Source organism: Staurois parvus, unplaced genomic scaffold (genome assembly GCF_062004578.1).
Source record: "Staurois parvus isolate SC_StPar_1 unplaced genomic scaffold, SC_StPar_1.0 ptg000233l, whole genome shotgun sequence".
In the NCBI taxonomy this organism is placed as follows: Eukaryota; Metazoa; Chordata; class Amphibia; order Anura; family Ranidae; genus Staurois; species Staurois parvus.
In genome coordinates, this window is record NW_028318029.1 from 3,609,143 (window position 1) to 3,625,959 (window position 16,817).

The 16,817-nt window shown below is 40.6% G+C and overlaps 1 protein-coding gene across 1 annotated transcript in view; it reads left to right on the forward strand.

Annotated features, from left to right (window-relative positions):
- STK24 (serine/threonine kinase 24) overlaps positions 1–16,817 on the forward strand; it is an 85,804-nt gene that overhangs the window by 42,763 nt on the left and 26,224 nt on the right. The window contains exons 4-8 of the mRNA XM_089679974.1: positions 2,152–2,260; positions 2,343–2,500; positions 5,816–6,001; positions 8,970–9,112; positions 15,791–15,917. Of these exons, the coding sequence (XP_089536100.1) occupies positions 2,152–2,260; positions 2,343–2,500; positions 5,816–6,001; positions 8,970–9,112; positions 15,791–15,917 (723 nt within the window). The remainder of the gene's footprint in view (positions 1–2,151; positions 2,261–2,342; positions 2,501–5,815; positions 6,002–8,969; positions 9,113–15,790; positions 15,918–16,817) is intronic.

A 16,817-nucleotide genomic window follows, 5' to 3' on the forward strand; every position in this document is an offset into this window, starting at 1 on the left:
ATGCATACCCATACCACATGTGCAAAGCTGGACCAATGTAAATATGCAATACAAATAATTCATGGAGCTCAGCTTAAATAAAGGGTGCATATTTGCTACACAATGTGATGGGGTTTCTAAAGGGAGATGCAAAAAGTGCATTAGCTGTTTTCTTTCAAGTTCGCTCTCTGATTAAAATTCATAAAAATCAAGCAAGCATAGATGAGTTGGTAGGTGTCACCTGCTGGCTGTATATGTAATTATGAAATATCTGTATGTAGTGTTTATTATTTACCCATCTAAAATAAAGAAGAAAAAATTGCCCCACGAGCACTAATTTCCAGTATGTAAGTATGTACAATTGTTTCTTTTTTGATTGGACCCCCCTAAAGGCAATTGATGTTTTGATTTTCTATAGATATGATGGGAATATCAAAGAAAAGTGAATATTTGAGCAATCTGATTAAAAAAGCTTTCGAAAGCTGGGACTGTCCACTAATGGTGGACTGCCAAAAAAATGCATACAATGTGGATAAATATAACACATAAGGTTTTTTTTGTTTTGTTTTTGTTTTTTTTGTTTTTTTTATCTAAAACCGGAGAGTGCAAAATCTGATGCAGCTCTGCATAGAAACCAATCTGCTTCAGGTTTTATTTGCAAAGCTTAAAATAAACAAACTGAACTTAAAAGTTGATTGGCTACCATACATAGCTGCAACAGATTCTGAGTGCACCAGTTTTATTAAATCTCCCCCATTATTATTATTATTATTACACAGGATTTATATAGCGCCAACAGTTTGCTCAGCGCTTTACAATATAATGGGAGACAATACAGCAATGATACAGTTCAATACAAGAGGGAAAGGAGGGCCCTGCTCCTTGGAGCTTACAATCTAGGAGCCCCCATAATATTAACAGATAATTATGCAGCTATGTATAGATATTCATTGCTTGCTTGCTGTGTAGGTATTGTAAATACATAAGCATTAATGTAATTAGAACGTCATATATGGAGAAACCCCGCAATAGAAAGGGACTTTCACGGCACCAGCCTTCATTTTTGGTTTTATCATACATGCTTTTTAGTATAAGATTAGAGGCAAAAAGCTGTAGATCTTTTATTTCTACGCATTTGTCCAGACTTTCCTCTGGGGAAAAAACTCAGTCCTTTTGCTAGAACTTTTAGTTTCTTTTGCTGATTAGTGAATGATGAGATAAATTTAATTATATGTAAACCTATTTTTCTGTATTGTGTTCTGTCATATAGGTGTCTATCTTTTTGTTCCCTTTCTTTGTATTGAGAGCATTGTGAGGTTATGCTAAAAATGTGAGCTAATTACATTGTGTTTGAGAAGTCATAATGGTTTCATCGTTCTTTGTGCTTGATAGAGTATCTTTATCAAATGTTGGGGGATGAGGGGGAAACCATTCCATCACCATGTGCATTACCTGACGCCATTACTGGAGGACAACTAAGTGCATGTTTGTGCATCTTCTGAATTTTGCTAGAATGTTCTAGTGTGGGTTTTTTTACAAACTTTTTCTTGTAACCCATCACCCTGACAGCTTCTTTTAAACCGCCATGTACCGTTATGTTTGGTTGAAACCTGTGAAGAAATATAAGTAGAGGATGAAAGTGATGACTGAGGAATATTTAAGGAAAGATCCTGTGGGCCCGAAACATTTTTTGTCTTTTTGTATATTTTGACTCTCATTCCATTTATATGCCTTCCCTTCCTGAATGGAATTTCTATCTGTGAAAAACTTGACTCTGAAACTCATTACTACAATACCTCTGCGAATGATTGACACGAGGATGAGATAACCAAAGTATAAACTGTTGTATAATTATGCAATTCATTTCATGTAATGGTGACATAATCAGAAACCGATTTTTTTTATATTTGATGATTTTATGATTATATTTAATAAAGATGCATACAAACGTTTTAATTTACTGGTGCCTTTTAAAGTCCCATTCTGTTGGGGGGTTTCTCCATATATCGCAATCTAACAATTTTTAGGGATGTGGGCCCTTATCCAGGTACTACCACACTATATTTATTTTAAATGTAATTAGGACAGTATTTTGTATCTTATAGTATTCCTTTCTGACCACACCTTTTATTTCCACCTCTTTATTGATTACTTTCTATCATTCTATGTTAGCTCGAGCCTGGTCAGCTAGATGAAACACAGATTGCCACAATATTAAGGGAAATACTAAAAGGACTTGATTACTTACATTCAGAAAAGAAGATCCACAGAGACATCAAGGGTAAAGACATAGCATTGGCATGACCAATAGGTAGTTTCAGGAGATAAGTAATTGCATTAAATATCTGGTGTTTATTTCACAGCTGCCAACGTGTTATTGTCTGAAAATGGCGATGTTAAGCTGGCTGACTTTGGTGTTGCTGGGCAGCTTACAGATACACAGATCAAGAGAAATACTTTTGTGGGCACCCCCTTCTGGATGGCACCAGAGGTGATCAAGCAATCTGCGTACGACTCAAAGGTAAGGAACAGGGTATTTTTCCTTTTTCTTGGGCCTAAATTAATGTTAATTAAAGATCAGAAGTCATGCTATGAATAATGAATCACTGTCTGTACACAATTAGCTTGTGTTCCATTTAAGGGCTGATCTGCTTGTGTTCTGTGGGGAAGACTTCATGAATACTGATGATGGGCAAACCTGTAGAGCAACTTCTGAAATGTGTACACCACTGCCTATTGTGTCTGTCAAAGGCAGTCAGCAGGTATTCTACTTAACTCCAACACAGAATCCTTTCAGAGTTTGCAATCAGGATCTTTAACCATGCCATGGCAGATTGTAACCTTACCACAAGCAGATTTTTTGAGATTTGACAGCATTCAAGTGTGTGCTCAAAATATCTGGCTTGCTCAGTAATTAAGCTGTTAGCTCAAAAAACTAGCTGTGCTATTTTATTCTGCTCACATAATTTTGTGCTTCTGTACAGTATCTGCAATAAACAGAGATACAGGTGTACCTCAGTTTACGAATTTAATGCATTCTCTGGGACGTTTTGTATTGTGAGCAATTTGGAAACTAAAATGCAGTTCCCCATAGGAACGCACTGAAGACCAAATAATCTCTTTCGAAGGTCAGAAAAAAGTAAAAAAAAAAAAAAAAGTCGCTGTCACTATAGGTCCGTGCCGGTTTTTAAATGTCATTACCTGCTTTTTTTTTTTTTTTTTTTTTTTTTTTCATTATAGCTCAGAGCATCAGCTGTCACTTTCCCCCCCCAGCTAAAAGAGAGTTTCCTTTTAGTTTATTTCCCAAGAAACAATGTTTCCTTTTAGTTTGTTTCTGGAGATAAAAGAAACAAAGTATCCTTTAGCCCCCAGGAAAGTGACAGCTAATTCTGTGAGCAATAGTGAAAATAAAACAAAAAAAAAACGGAAATTGCATTTAAAATTCGGCATCGACATGTGCTTTGTATTACAAAACAAATTCGTAAACAATTTGTAAACTGAGGCATTATTTTCAATGGATTTTCATTTGTAAACCGAAAATTACGTTAACCAAGGCGTTTGTAAACCGAGGTACACCTGTACTTATGTAGGGTTTGTGACCACATTGGCCATCCTATTGCTTTGTGCACAATGGGCGTTTCGTCTCAGATGCCAGCATTTCTTTTGTGGAGGGAGAAGGCACAGGCGCACCTTCAAGCCCTACTGCCAGCAGCCTGTAAAAGTCTAGGAGAGATTGAAAAATGTGGTGGCTGGGACGCTATACTGAGTAGTACTATTGTGTAGGGCCATTTTCACCCAGGGATGAATACTTAGAATACTAGAAGTCTAAAAGCATTGAGTTCAGTTCCATCCTTGAGCTAATCCATAACTTGCCCTACCACAAAGCTGTGAGACATCTTCAAAATACTACATCTTTAGCTTTCGCTGGAGGAGGAATAGATTTGAGAGGGGGGGCAGTTGTTACGGTGACAGCTGTTTAAAGCTGACTACGCACTAGCAGAATTTAGTTCGAGAATTTGTTAAATTTTCTAATTGTTATTGGTGTTAAACAGATGTTCGTTTTTGACCACAATGATGAGAAATTTTGAAGGATTTGAGAGAAGGATTTTCTAATGGTGAGCTTGGGTTCACATGTATGCAGTGTGGGATGCGATTTTGTTCATACAGTGCAGGTGCAATTTCGATTTGAATTGTTAAAATGTATCAGGTTGGAAATCGCACTTGCACCACAATGAAGAGTACAGGACTCTTTTTAAAATCGCACTGCGGCTGGCCCGCATGTATGTGAAAAGCATTTTAGTTCACATATTATGCGAACCTGTGCAGTTCAAATCGCATTGTTTTCGTTCAGGTAAGTCCACTCACTCCAAAATTGAATAATAAAAGCAAACGTCTTTTGAAGTACTTTGAAGTACTTTTTATAATGTCACGTATTCTACTGATGAGACTTTTCATACGAATGTTTGTACAAACATTATTTAAAAAATCTACTAGTGTATGGCCAGCTTAAGAGATTTGCCTCACTTCCTCTTACTACTTATGTCTGTCACAAAAAAGTGAAGGTAGAACTCCCTAGTGGGACACAGTTGGCAAGTAATAACTTGAAAGGTTTTAACCACTTGGATCTATATATACTTTAAAGCAGTTGTAAACCTCAGACATGAAATATGAACAAAACCTATCCCTCTATAGTGTGTACTTGTCTCTATCCAAAGCATTAAGTGTAATTTCTCTCTGCTGCTACATTCCTCTATCAGCATGAATCTTCTGACAAGTTTTCCTGACACCAAGAGAAAACATGGTAACAATTGTCACAGGGGAGGGACCACCAGCTTCAGTTTTGTTCCTGTGAGTTGTGTGAAGGGGGTGTGTCTCTTCCCTCCAATCAGCCCTCAGAACTCTCCTCTTTGAGCTCTGCAGTGTTTAATTTCAGCTCTCCGTCCTCTTTTTTTTTTTTTTTTTTTTTTTTTTTTTAACTCAGACAAGCTTTCTAAATTTCGCATTTGAATGGATATAGAGAAGAGAAGACTGCAGATAAATGGGTATAACATATGTAGGATGATTTGTTTCATGACTGTGTATTACCTGAGGCCAAGCACTTCACTGGGTGTATGTAAGGGTTTACAACCACTTTTAGACTAAGTGCAGGTTCTGTATTCAAAGGAATTGCCTTAGGGCTGGCCATAGGTGACTTTGTTTTATTTTTTTTTGAACAGCAAGTGTAATTTGATTTGAAAAAAATTAATGGATTCCCCATCCGCAACAGAACAGTGGATGGAGGAATGCTTCCTGTCACGCTGTTCTAATTTTGACAGCAGGACTCCTCTGCTGCCAGAATACACTAATCAGTGACTGCAACTAATGACTGAGAAAAAATGTCAACAAACCTGTTTTGCCAGACATTGATTGTTCGATCCATCTATGGCCAACTTAAGTTGGACACTCTGCTAGGTACAGTGGAGGGGGGACAGTGTAGCTGAGTATAGCTGAGTTGAATAGCTGAGTTGAAATGTAGCATCAAATACAGACCTTCTGGTGAGTATGTGTGTACTGAGCTGTTTTATCAGGAATGTGCTGCTGACTCTCCCCATTGAAGTGTTGGGCACAAACTTTGTATCTGCAGGTGTTTTTCATGAGATGGATTCTGAAATGATATCTAGTCTCAGGAGTGCTTGTGATTAGCTTCACTGTAGCTCTGCTGTAGGCAGGTGTATGTGAGAATAGGTGTAAGGCAATACTGTTGTCTCAATGTGGACATGTTCCTTTGCCCCACTTAATACAAACACACAGCAAAGCTCCTTAACCTGCTAGATTATTTGTTGTGTTTTGGTTACAGGCTGATATATGGTCACTGGGCATTACAGCAATTGAATTGGCTAAAGGAGAACCACCTCTTTCTGAAATGCACCCGATGAAAGTGTTGTTCCACATCCCCAAGAATAACCCTCCTACATTAGAAGGAAACTTCAGTAAACTCCTGAAAGAATTTGTGGAGGCCTGTCTGAATAAAGAACCAAGCTTTGTAAGTTTAAACATTGTTTTCTATTTTGTTTAGTATGTATCCGTAATCACCCAAAAGATAATTCAAAACTCTGAGGTCTCTTTCACACGGGCGGACCCAATGGGACCATGCATTGCCCTGTATGGAGCGGCGGATGTAAACAGACTTGTCCATTTACACTTGCTTGCATCCAATCCTGTATACAGTAAGGAAAATAGTTATTTGATCCCCTGCAGATTATGTAAGTTTGCCCACGTACAAAAAAATGTAGGGTCTATAATTTTTTTTATCATAGGTGTATTTTAAATGATGATGGAGACAGAATATCAATCAAAAATCCAGAAAAAGTACAAGATACAAATGTTATAAATTGAGTTGCAGTTCAGTGAGTAAAATAAGTATTTGATCTCCAAGCAAAACATGACTTTCCGATTATTGCAAATGGTCATTGGTGATTGGTTCTCTAAGTTTTCAAGTGGATAAAGAACAAGCAATATTTGCTATATAAAGGCATATGTGCAGCCTGGCTACATGATTTAAAGACCTAATTTTGTCATCAGCAGCCAGATACTCACTTTCAATTTCTAGTGCATGAAATCATGAATCTGACTGGTTGCTCAGGGAACAAATGTTATCTTTCAGATTATTTTAAACATGCAGCCTCATTTTTCAGGAAATCTTTGTTTTGAGGAGCATAAAGTTTTTACCAGTAGTTGTGTATAAACTGACTTACAGTGGGGAAAAGAATTGTTTGATCCCCTGCAGATTTTGTAAGTTTATCCACTTACAAAGAAATGAAGGGTCTATAATTTTTATCATAGGTGTAATTTAAGTGATAGAGACAGAATATCAACCAAAAATCCAGAAAAAACATGATACAAATATTATAAATTGAGTTGCAGTTCAGTGAGTAAAATAAGTATTTGGTCTCCAAGCAAAACATGACGTAGTACTTGGTGGAGAAACCCTTATTGGCAAGCACAGGGGTAAGATATTTCTTTTAGTTGGTTACCAGGTTTGTACACATCTCAGGAGGGATTTTGGTCCACTCTTCTTTACAGATCTTTTCTAAATCCTTAAGGTTTCTTGGCTGTTGCTTGGCAACAGGGGCTTCTCCATGAAGTTTAGAGAAGATCTGTAAAGAAGAGTGGACCAAAATCCCTCCTGAGATGTGTGCAAACCAGATAACCAACTACAAGAAACGTCTTACCTCTGTGCTTGCCAACGAGGGTTTCTCCACCAAGTAATAAGTCATGTTTTGCTTGGAGACCAATACTTATTTTACTCGCTGAACTGCAACTCCATTTATAACATTTGTGTCGTGTTTTTTCCTGGATTTTTGGTTGGTTGCCCAAACAAACTATGTCCCTCACTAACATCTGAGGCTGCTGCATGTGCTGAATAAACTGTATGTAGCGGAGGCCATATACTGTATACAGCATTGTGTTCCACTCCAAGCTGAGGCCTTCCTGTCTCAGACCCAGAACACAATAGAGTCTCTGTCGGATCAGCACTCAGCCTTTCAGAGAAAGTGATGTACTATAGCGGAGGTCGGCTACCCACTGATTGCGGTCTACCTGTCGACTGTGGGCAGGTGACAGGTAGACCGTGAATAGGTCCCTCTCCCCCCAGCTTCCTCCGCTGCTGTCATCCTCCATGCACAGCGGAGAGCGGAAAGCAGCACAGCTCAGGACAAAGTGCTGGAGGAGGAGCTGACCAAATGAACTTTTAGGTCGGTCCTGTGGGGGTGGGGGGCCAGAGGTCACTACTGGGGGTGATGAGTAGAGGACACTGCTATAGGCAGGGCCTTCTCTTTCCCTATAGCAGTGACCTCTAGCCCCCCCCCCCCAGCAGTGCCACCCCTTCCCTCATATGGACAGATATTTTCAAAATCTGAATTCCCAGCAAGTAGCTGGGGGTTGGGATTTTCAGAAGATAGAGTTTATTTTTAAACTGATTATTCCCACCAGGCTGCATCTTTTGAGTGAATTAACTACACCCACAATTCTAACTGAATGACACTGAATATGCTAAAGCACAGTGTATCCTAAACTGTTTTCACAGCTAAGCTGATCTCCACGTTTTTTCAGGCTCTTGTATTCTACAAACAATGTTGGTTGCACTCACTTCTCAGGATTGGTTTACTGATGAGGCAATGGACTATTCCTGCACACAATGTGTGTTGATAGAGCCACTTGTTATCTCAACCAACGAAGTGTGTGACAAGGCGACAATGTAGTAGTAGTAGTTCATTTTGGGGAAGGACATGCTGATGACCCCTTATAGCAGAAGGAACAAGGACCTCCATGACAGAATTGCCAAGTACTCTTTTTTTTTTTTTTTTTTTTTTTTTTTTTTTTTTACACTAAATTTTCACTTTTAGTGAAGTCGTCCTTTACATAAATATAGCCAGCATAGTTAAATACTTTCATCTCCGCCCTGATTCCAAGTCCTCCACCTTCCTTATGGCTTGGCACATCTCAGCCTCACCCTCTGCGGTCCATCATTCTTATGGATGGCTGGGGACCACCATCAGTACACATCATCCTTTAGGAATGTATGGGGCAGTGGCACATGTGCACAGTAGGCAGAGGAGACAGCTGGGATGTTTTGAATGCAAAGACTGTGTGGCTCTGGAAAGGGCAGAACTTGGGAGCATGGATAAAGGTAAGTAATATTTAGTTTAATAGTATTTCGGTATATTTTTCTTTTTTTTTAGTAGATTAATTAATCTGGTCACACTTTTAAGGAGTCAGCTAACTGCACCTTTTGCCAACACAGCCTGTGTTACAGACCACTCCTGCATCAATATGTCTTAAACTAAATTTAGGATGCATTAGAAAAATCTTGCTGTCCGTTCGTTCTTTTTGTATGGTTAAAAAATACCTACAAACAGAACAAAGCAACAAGTATACCTCTATCAGTAGAAATAGTTTCAGGATTTGTAACATCCAACATCATAGCTTTTACCTTACAATTTTCCTTATAGAGACCAACGGCAAAGGAGCTCCTGAAACACAAATTCATTGTGCGGAATGCCAAGAAAACATCGTACTTAACAGACCTGATTGATAGGTATAAGCGATGGAAGGTGGAGCAGGGTAATGAAAGTTCCGACTCTGACTCCGATGGGTAAGTTTATACCCCAGAAGAGAACATTGGTGGTCATCAATCAATTGATTATATAAGACAGGAATCTTATATCTTCATGAATGTCAAACTAGTGTTATCATTACCTGACAAGGCAAGTATGGATCTGCAGGGGTTAAAGCGGAGCTCTAGTCTACTGTTAAAAAATAAAATTCAGTAGCTACAAAAACTGGGGGGGGACGACTTCTGCATCCAATCTCCTAGGTGGGCGGAGCGGAAACCTGTCAAAATTGGGTACCCACTTCCCTGAACTTGCCCTTTTGGGTGGAGCTTTGCTTTAAGTTAGTGTCAGGTTAAAGAGGTTCTAAAGCCTCAAGGTTTTTTTTTTATCTTAATGCATTCTGTGCATTAAGGTAAAAAGCCTTTTGTGTCACTCTTACCCCTCTTATACCTACCTGAGCCCCTGCACGACTCAGCGCTGTGACTTTGCGTTTTCCCTCCACACTGGGCAGGTTGATAGCCATTGACTCCTGTCAATCAACTGCAGTGGAGGGGGCGGGGTCGAGTCCCACTACTGTGTCAATGGGCACAGCAGTGGGGCTCGGTAGCGAGCCCACATAAGTGCCTCCATGGGAATCGGCTTTTTATTGGGGGCACCAGAAAGAGGGGAAGAGCATTGGTGGGGGACCCAAGAAGGAGGATCGGGGCCACTCTGTACAATTCTATTGCACAGAGCAGGTAAGTATAAACATGTTTGTTATTTAAAAAAGAAAATAAAAAATAATTTTACAACCACTTTAAGCTTAAACCGTGTTGGGTAAAGCCAGACCTTGTTTGCTTTAGATTGCATTTTTAATAATTCTTTACAGTGTCAGGTTATTTTGCTGTCTGTCCTGCTGGGGACATTTCCGGTCTTAAAAATGAAAGGAAATCTCTACAAAGTAAATGTAATTGCTATCTTCAAGAGTTTCCAAAGAAGCAGGTGCACAAGAGTGGAGCTAGTGCTCCTGATACTCACAATCTAAATACAAAGCTCCCAAATGCAACTCCTAAACATGTCCACTCAAAACTGCCTCTGTTACAGTGGTAGAAGGACAAGTAGAAAGGGTATATATACCTAGCAGAGTCACAGGCAAAAAAAGGGGTGTATCTATTGACCACTAAATTCAAAACTAAAAAAACCCTTTTACATGTACACTGTACGTTTGTGTAAAAGGGTATGTAAATCCTAACAATTAACTTTTCCCTCCTTCCTGCCCAGGCCAATTTTCAGCTTTCAGCACTCTCACACTTTGAATGACAATTGCGCAGTTATGCAACACTGTACCCAAACTAAATTGTTATAATTTTGTTCACACAGCTAGAGCTTTCTTTTGGTGGCATTTAATCACCACTGGGGTTTTTATTTTTTGCTAAATTAACAAAAAAAGACCGAAATTTTGGAAAAAATAAACACATTTTTCTTTATTTCTGTTATAAAATTTTGCAAATAAATAATTGTTCTTCATACATTTTAGGCCAATATGTATTCTGCTACATTTCTTTGGATTGATCAATTTTCAGATATATCCCATAGTTTGCAAACTCTATAACTTTCCTACAGACTAAATAATACTGATATTGTTTATTTTCACCAAAGAAATGTAGCAGAATACATCTTGGCCTAAATTTATGAAGAACAATTATTTATTTGCAAACTTTTATAACAGAAAAAAAGACAAACTTTTTTTTTTTTTTTTTCTTTCTTCAAAATTGTTGGTCTTTTTTTGTTAATTTAGCAAAAAATAAAAACCCCAGTGGTGATTAAATACAACCAAAAGAAAGCTCTAGTTGGGTGAACAAAATGATAAAAATTTAGTTTAGCTTTTGTACAGAGCAGCCCTGATCCTCTTCTTTTCGGGTCCCCGCTGGCACTTCTTGCTCCTTTCCCTCAAGCAGTGCCCCACAGAGAAAGTTGCTCTTTGCGCCAATAAGACACATAGAGCCACGGCTCTGTCCCACCCCCCTGCTCTCTCCTCATTGGCCCATTGGCTGTGATTGACACAGTGGTTCCTACAATCTTCCTCTATGCAGTAGGGCAAAAAGGTGTATTTTAATGCTGCCTTTAACCTCAAAGTACCCCCAGTAGGTCAGGAAAAGAACATATATATATGCAGTCATCGGGGTTTTACATTTTATTTTTTAGTTGTCTGTAATATAGACATTTGAGGTGTGCTTTGCACACATGGCTTGAGTAATTATTTTATAAATGGTCAACAGCAATTATTTCCACATACATTAGCAGTCAAAAAATTTATAAGACCCCCATTTTTCCAGTTTTTATTTAAATTTATGCAGGTTAGTGCCTCAATGTATAAAGCACAGAACAAAAAAAAAAAAAAAAGAAATCATGGAATAATTTTTTTAACAAAATGTAATCTAAATTTTTGACTTCTCAAAGTAGCCTCCTTTCGAAGATATAACAGCTGAACACACTCTTGGCATTCTTTCTTTCTACAACAGAAATCAAATATTGTTTGGAAATTTCTTCCCAACACTGTTGCAGAAGTTCCTACAAATGTGTTTTGCTTTGCTTTTCAACTTTCTGTCGAGTTCATCCCAAACTGGGTTTAAAGTATAACTAAAGGCAAAACTTTCTCTTTTTTTTTTTTTTTTTAGTTTTATAGACTGGAGAGGGATTGAATGCTTGTCAGTTTTTATTGCTGTCTGTGCCCTGTTAAGGAGATTCACCCTCTATTTGTCTCGTTTACCATCATCATTGAAAGTAAAAGAGAATCCCAAATTTTGGGTTGTCCCCAGAAAAGTAATAGAGGGGAAATCTTCCATTGGGGACACTAGTTTTCATGACCTGGGGGTCCCCAAGGAATTCCCTTAAATTGCAGGGATTTTTTCTCACTTCCTGTTTGGCTATGAGACAGGAAGTGAATGGAAATCTCTGCAATGGGACATAGATGGTGAAAAAAGATCTGACTGGTTATAACCCTCCCCTACTCTATCCAAAATGAAAAGAAAGGTTTTGCCAGTAGTTCTACTTTGTCTGGAGACTGTGCTGGCCATTTCATGATTTGAAGCCTTTTGTCTTGTGCCTTTTCTTCTAAGGTAGTTGTGACTCAGTGTGGAGGTATATTTTGGGTCCATATCATGCTGTAGGATGAACCCCTGACCAACTTGGTGTATTCCAGAGGGTATTGAATGGCACTGCAAAATGCTGTGGTTAATGGTTTTGGTTCAAGGTGCCACTCACTGTCACTGACTCTCTGGATCCAGCAAAAGAGCCCCAGATCATCATACTCCTCCTTAATGTTTGACAGTTGGTGTCACACACTGAGGAACCATCCTTTCACCTACTTGATGGCGTACAAAAACCGTGTGTGTTGAACTACAATTTTGATTAATCAGTCCATAAGCCTTTCTTCAGTAGTTCACTGACAGTGCTTCATGACCCAGGCAAGCCTCCTTTTCTGATTTTGACATCTTAGCAATGGCTTTCTTACACCCTCTTGATGTGTCAGATCTGCAGCTCAAAGTTACGTAGTCTGGTTGAAAAAAGACACAAGCCCATCCAGTTCAACCAATAGTCTTCTCTTCACAGTTGAAACTGAAACCTGCTTGCTTCAGTCATTTTTCTAAGCTGTTCTTGAAGTTGTTGTCCTGTGGGCCACCTGTCACACACTCTCAGATATTTGTCTTCTGATTCTGTTGTAACTTTGGGTCTGCCAGACCTCCTCCTGTCAGTTTCCTCCGGTTTCCAAGTGCCTTTGATGGTGTGGGAGACTGTTCTCACTGACACCTTGGCTGACACCCTACACTTTTAAGGGTTATAATGCTCTGCATGTCTTTCTTTTGTCAATTGCCTGCTTCTCGCCATTTTAAGAGCAATCTACTACTTCCTGCAGTACAATACTGTCCAAATATTATATATGGGGGTGTAGTGACACAGCCTGATTCAACATTATACAGACAGAGAGTGTGTAAGTAATCAACAAAAGTTGGAATTATGCATGTGCTTTCAATGCGTAATATACTTTCAAAGTGGTTCTAAAAGCTCAAGGTTTTTTACCTTCATGTATTCTCTGTACAGCATCCGAGATACTCGCCTAAGCCCCCCTATCAATCCAGCGATGTGTACTTGAGTCTCAGCTATCCCGGGACTCCCTCTCCTCATTGTTTGAGACAGAAGCAGGAGCCATTGGCTCCCAATACTGTCAATAAAAGCCAGTGAGCCAATGAGAAGAGAGAGGGGGCAGCGCTCCATGTGTGCGTGGATACACAGAGCAGCGGGTGCCCTCCTACCAAGCTGCTTGCTGTAGGGGCACCTGACAGGAGGGAGGGGACAGGAGTGCTGGCGGGGGACCCGAGAAGAGGAGGATGCAAGCTGCTCTGTGCAAAACCACTGCCCACAGCAGGTAATTACCGTATTTTTCGCTCCATAAGACGCACCTGACCATAAGACGCACCTAGGTTTTAGAGGTGAAAAACAAGAAAAAAAAAATATTCTGAACCAATGGACTGCAGACACAGTACAGGGGATGACCAGAGACTGCGGACACAGTACAGGAGATGACCAGAGACTGCGGACATAGTACAGGAGATGACCAGAGACTGCGGACATAGTGCAGGAGATGACCAGAGACTGCGGACATAGTGCAGGAGATGACCAGAGACTGCGGACACAGTACAGGAGATGACCAGAGACTGCGGACACAGTGCAGGAGATGACCAGAGACTGCGGACACAGTGCAGGAGATGACCAGAGACTGCGGACACAGTGCAGGAGATGACCAGAGACTGCGGACACAGTGCAGGAGATGACCAGAGACTGCGGACACAGTGCAGGAGATGACCAGAGACTGCGGACACAGTGCAGGAGATGACCAGAGACTGCGGACACAGTGCAGGAGATGACCAGAGACTGCGGACACAGTGCAGGAGATGACCAGAGACTGCGGACACAGTGCAGGAGATGACCAGAGACTGCGGACACAGTGCAGGGGATGACCAGAGACTGCGGACACAGTGCAGGGGATGACCAGAGACTGCGGACACAGTGCAGGGGATGACCAGAGACTGCGGACACAGTGCAGGGGATGACCAGAGACTGCGGACACAGTGCAGGGGATGACCAGAGACTGCGGACACAGTGCAGGGGATGACCAGAGACTGCGGACACAGTGCAGGGGATGACCAGAGACTGCGGACACAGTGCAGGGGATGACCAGAGACTGCGGACACAGTGCAGGGGATGACCAGAGACTGCGGACACAGTGCAGGGAATGACCAGAGACTGCAGACAGTGCAGGGAATGACCAGAGACTGCAGACAGTGCAGGGAATGACCAGAGACTGCAGACAGTGCAGGGAATGACCAGAGACTGCAGACAGTGCAGGGAATGACCAGAGACTGCTGACCTTTGGGGAGGGAGGGGGAGCGGGTACCTGAATTTGACAGGTACCCGCTCCCACTCCCGCGGAGTTGTCCTTCCCTCTTCTTCCCGGGCCGGCTTCTGTGACAGCCAGGTGCCCACTGCGCATGTGCGAGAAGCGCTGCGCTTTGTGAATGGCCCGGCGCCTTCTGGGACCTGTCATGTGTCCCAGAAGACACCGGATCATTCACAAAGCGCAGCACATGCGCAGTGGGCACCCGGCTGTCACAGAAGCGGGAAGACTGTGCAGCGCTGGAGCGAGGAACAGGTAAGGCCCTGCAGGAGACAACAGCTGAGCGGCCGGCCCGGTATTCTGACATGTTGGCCGCAAAAATACCGGACCGGCCGCTTTATATTTGCTCCATAAGACGCACTGACATTTTCCCCCCTTTTTTGGGGGGAAAAAAGTGTGTCTTATGGAGCGTAAAATACGGTATAACATGTTTGTTATTTAAAAGAAAAAAAAAAAAGCCTTTAGAATCACTTTAACATCGATGCAGAAAAACTATTACTACTTCCCTGAAAAAGGCCATTATGTATAATTCTGAAACATACATTATTTTTTGGATTTTTGTTAACCCAAACTTTTTTTCCATCCCTAGCAGTTTACTGCTTTCCTTTGTGCCATTTCAGGTTATTCACTGGACTGTTTTAAATTTCAATAAAAACTGGAAAGATGGGGTGTTCTAACACATTTGACCAGTAGTGTATCTATACAGAACTCAACACACATTTTTATCTGATGACAATGCATAATAGCAGGACTGCTTTGTACTTACACTTCCTTTATAAAAAAATATGGATGTCTGTTAGATGCAGCGCAGCGTGCCACACAGTTGCTGGTCAAATATCTTATAAAAGGTTTATTGTATTGCTAACACATTGACATTTACCTCATTTACTGGTATAGGTATTTTTTTCTTTTGATAAAGACTCGTTCTTGCTGAAAAGCCTTTTCCACATCAACAAAGACATTTTTATTTCCTGCAGTAAAGCAGTATAGTTGTACTCTATTAATGTGAAATCTGTGTATGTGTACCCGGTGGATGATTTGGAACCAGACCTGCAGTCACTGTGGGTTTTCAGTTTGTTAAAGATTGCTGAGAAAGCAGAAAATGTAGCGGCGTTCTTTGAACAGCTACTAGCTAGTTCTCATATTCTTTTCTATCACTGCTGATGCACAAATGCCCATACCAGATTTGAAAAGCATAAATCTACTGTTCTCATTCTTTGGTGGCAATAGGTTTTGTAAGATAACATTTTTTTCTTTTTTTCTTTTTTTTTCTATTTATTTGAAGTGACAGTGATGAGGAGCGGTCAAGAGAATCTGATGGTGTTAAGAATTGGATTTTTACAATTCAAGAACCAGACCTGAAGAAAATGAAGGATGAAGCTATGCAACTTGAAAACACAGAAAAAAGTGAAGTGAGTTAATATACAGGTGAAACTCGAAAAATTAGAATATCGTGCAAAAGTTCATTTATTTCAGTAATGCAACTTAAAAGGTGAAACTAATATATGAGATAGACTCATTACATGCAAAGCAAGGTAGTTCAAGCCGTGATTTGTCATAATTGTGATGATTTTGGCTTACAGCTCATGAAAACCCCAAATCCACAATCTCAGAAAATTAGAATATTGTGAAAAGGTGCAATATTCTAGGCTCAAAGTGTCCCACTCTAATCAGCTAATTAAGCCATAACACCTGCAAAGGGTTCCTGAGCCTTTAAATGGTCTCTCAGTCTGGTTTAGTAGGAATCACAATAATGGGAAAGACTGCTGAGCTGACAGTTGTGCAGAAAACCATCATTGACACCCTCCATAAGGAGGGAAAGCCTCAAAAGGTAATTGCAAAAGAAGTTGGATGTTCCCAAAGTGCTGTATCAAAGCACATTAATAGAAAGTTATGTGGAAGGGAAAAGTGTGGAAGAAAAAGGTGCACAAGCAGCAGGGATGACCGCAGCCTAGAGAGGATTGTCAGGAAAAGGCCTTTCAAAAGTGTTGGGGACTTTCACAAGGAGTGGACTGGGGCTGGAGTCAGTGCATCAAGAGCCACCACACACAGACGGATCCTGGACATGGGCTTCAAATGTTATATTCCTCTTGTCAAGCCGCTCCTGAACAAACAACGTCAGAAGCGTCTTACCTAGGCTAAAGAAAAATAGACCTGGTCTGATGCTCAGTGGTCCAAAGTCCTCTTTTCTGATGAGAGCAACTTTTGCATCTCATTTGGAAACCAAGGACCCAGAGTATGGAGGAAGAATGGAGAGGCACACACTGCAAGATGCTTGAAGTCCAGTGTGAAGTTTCCACAGTCTGTGTTGA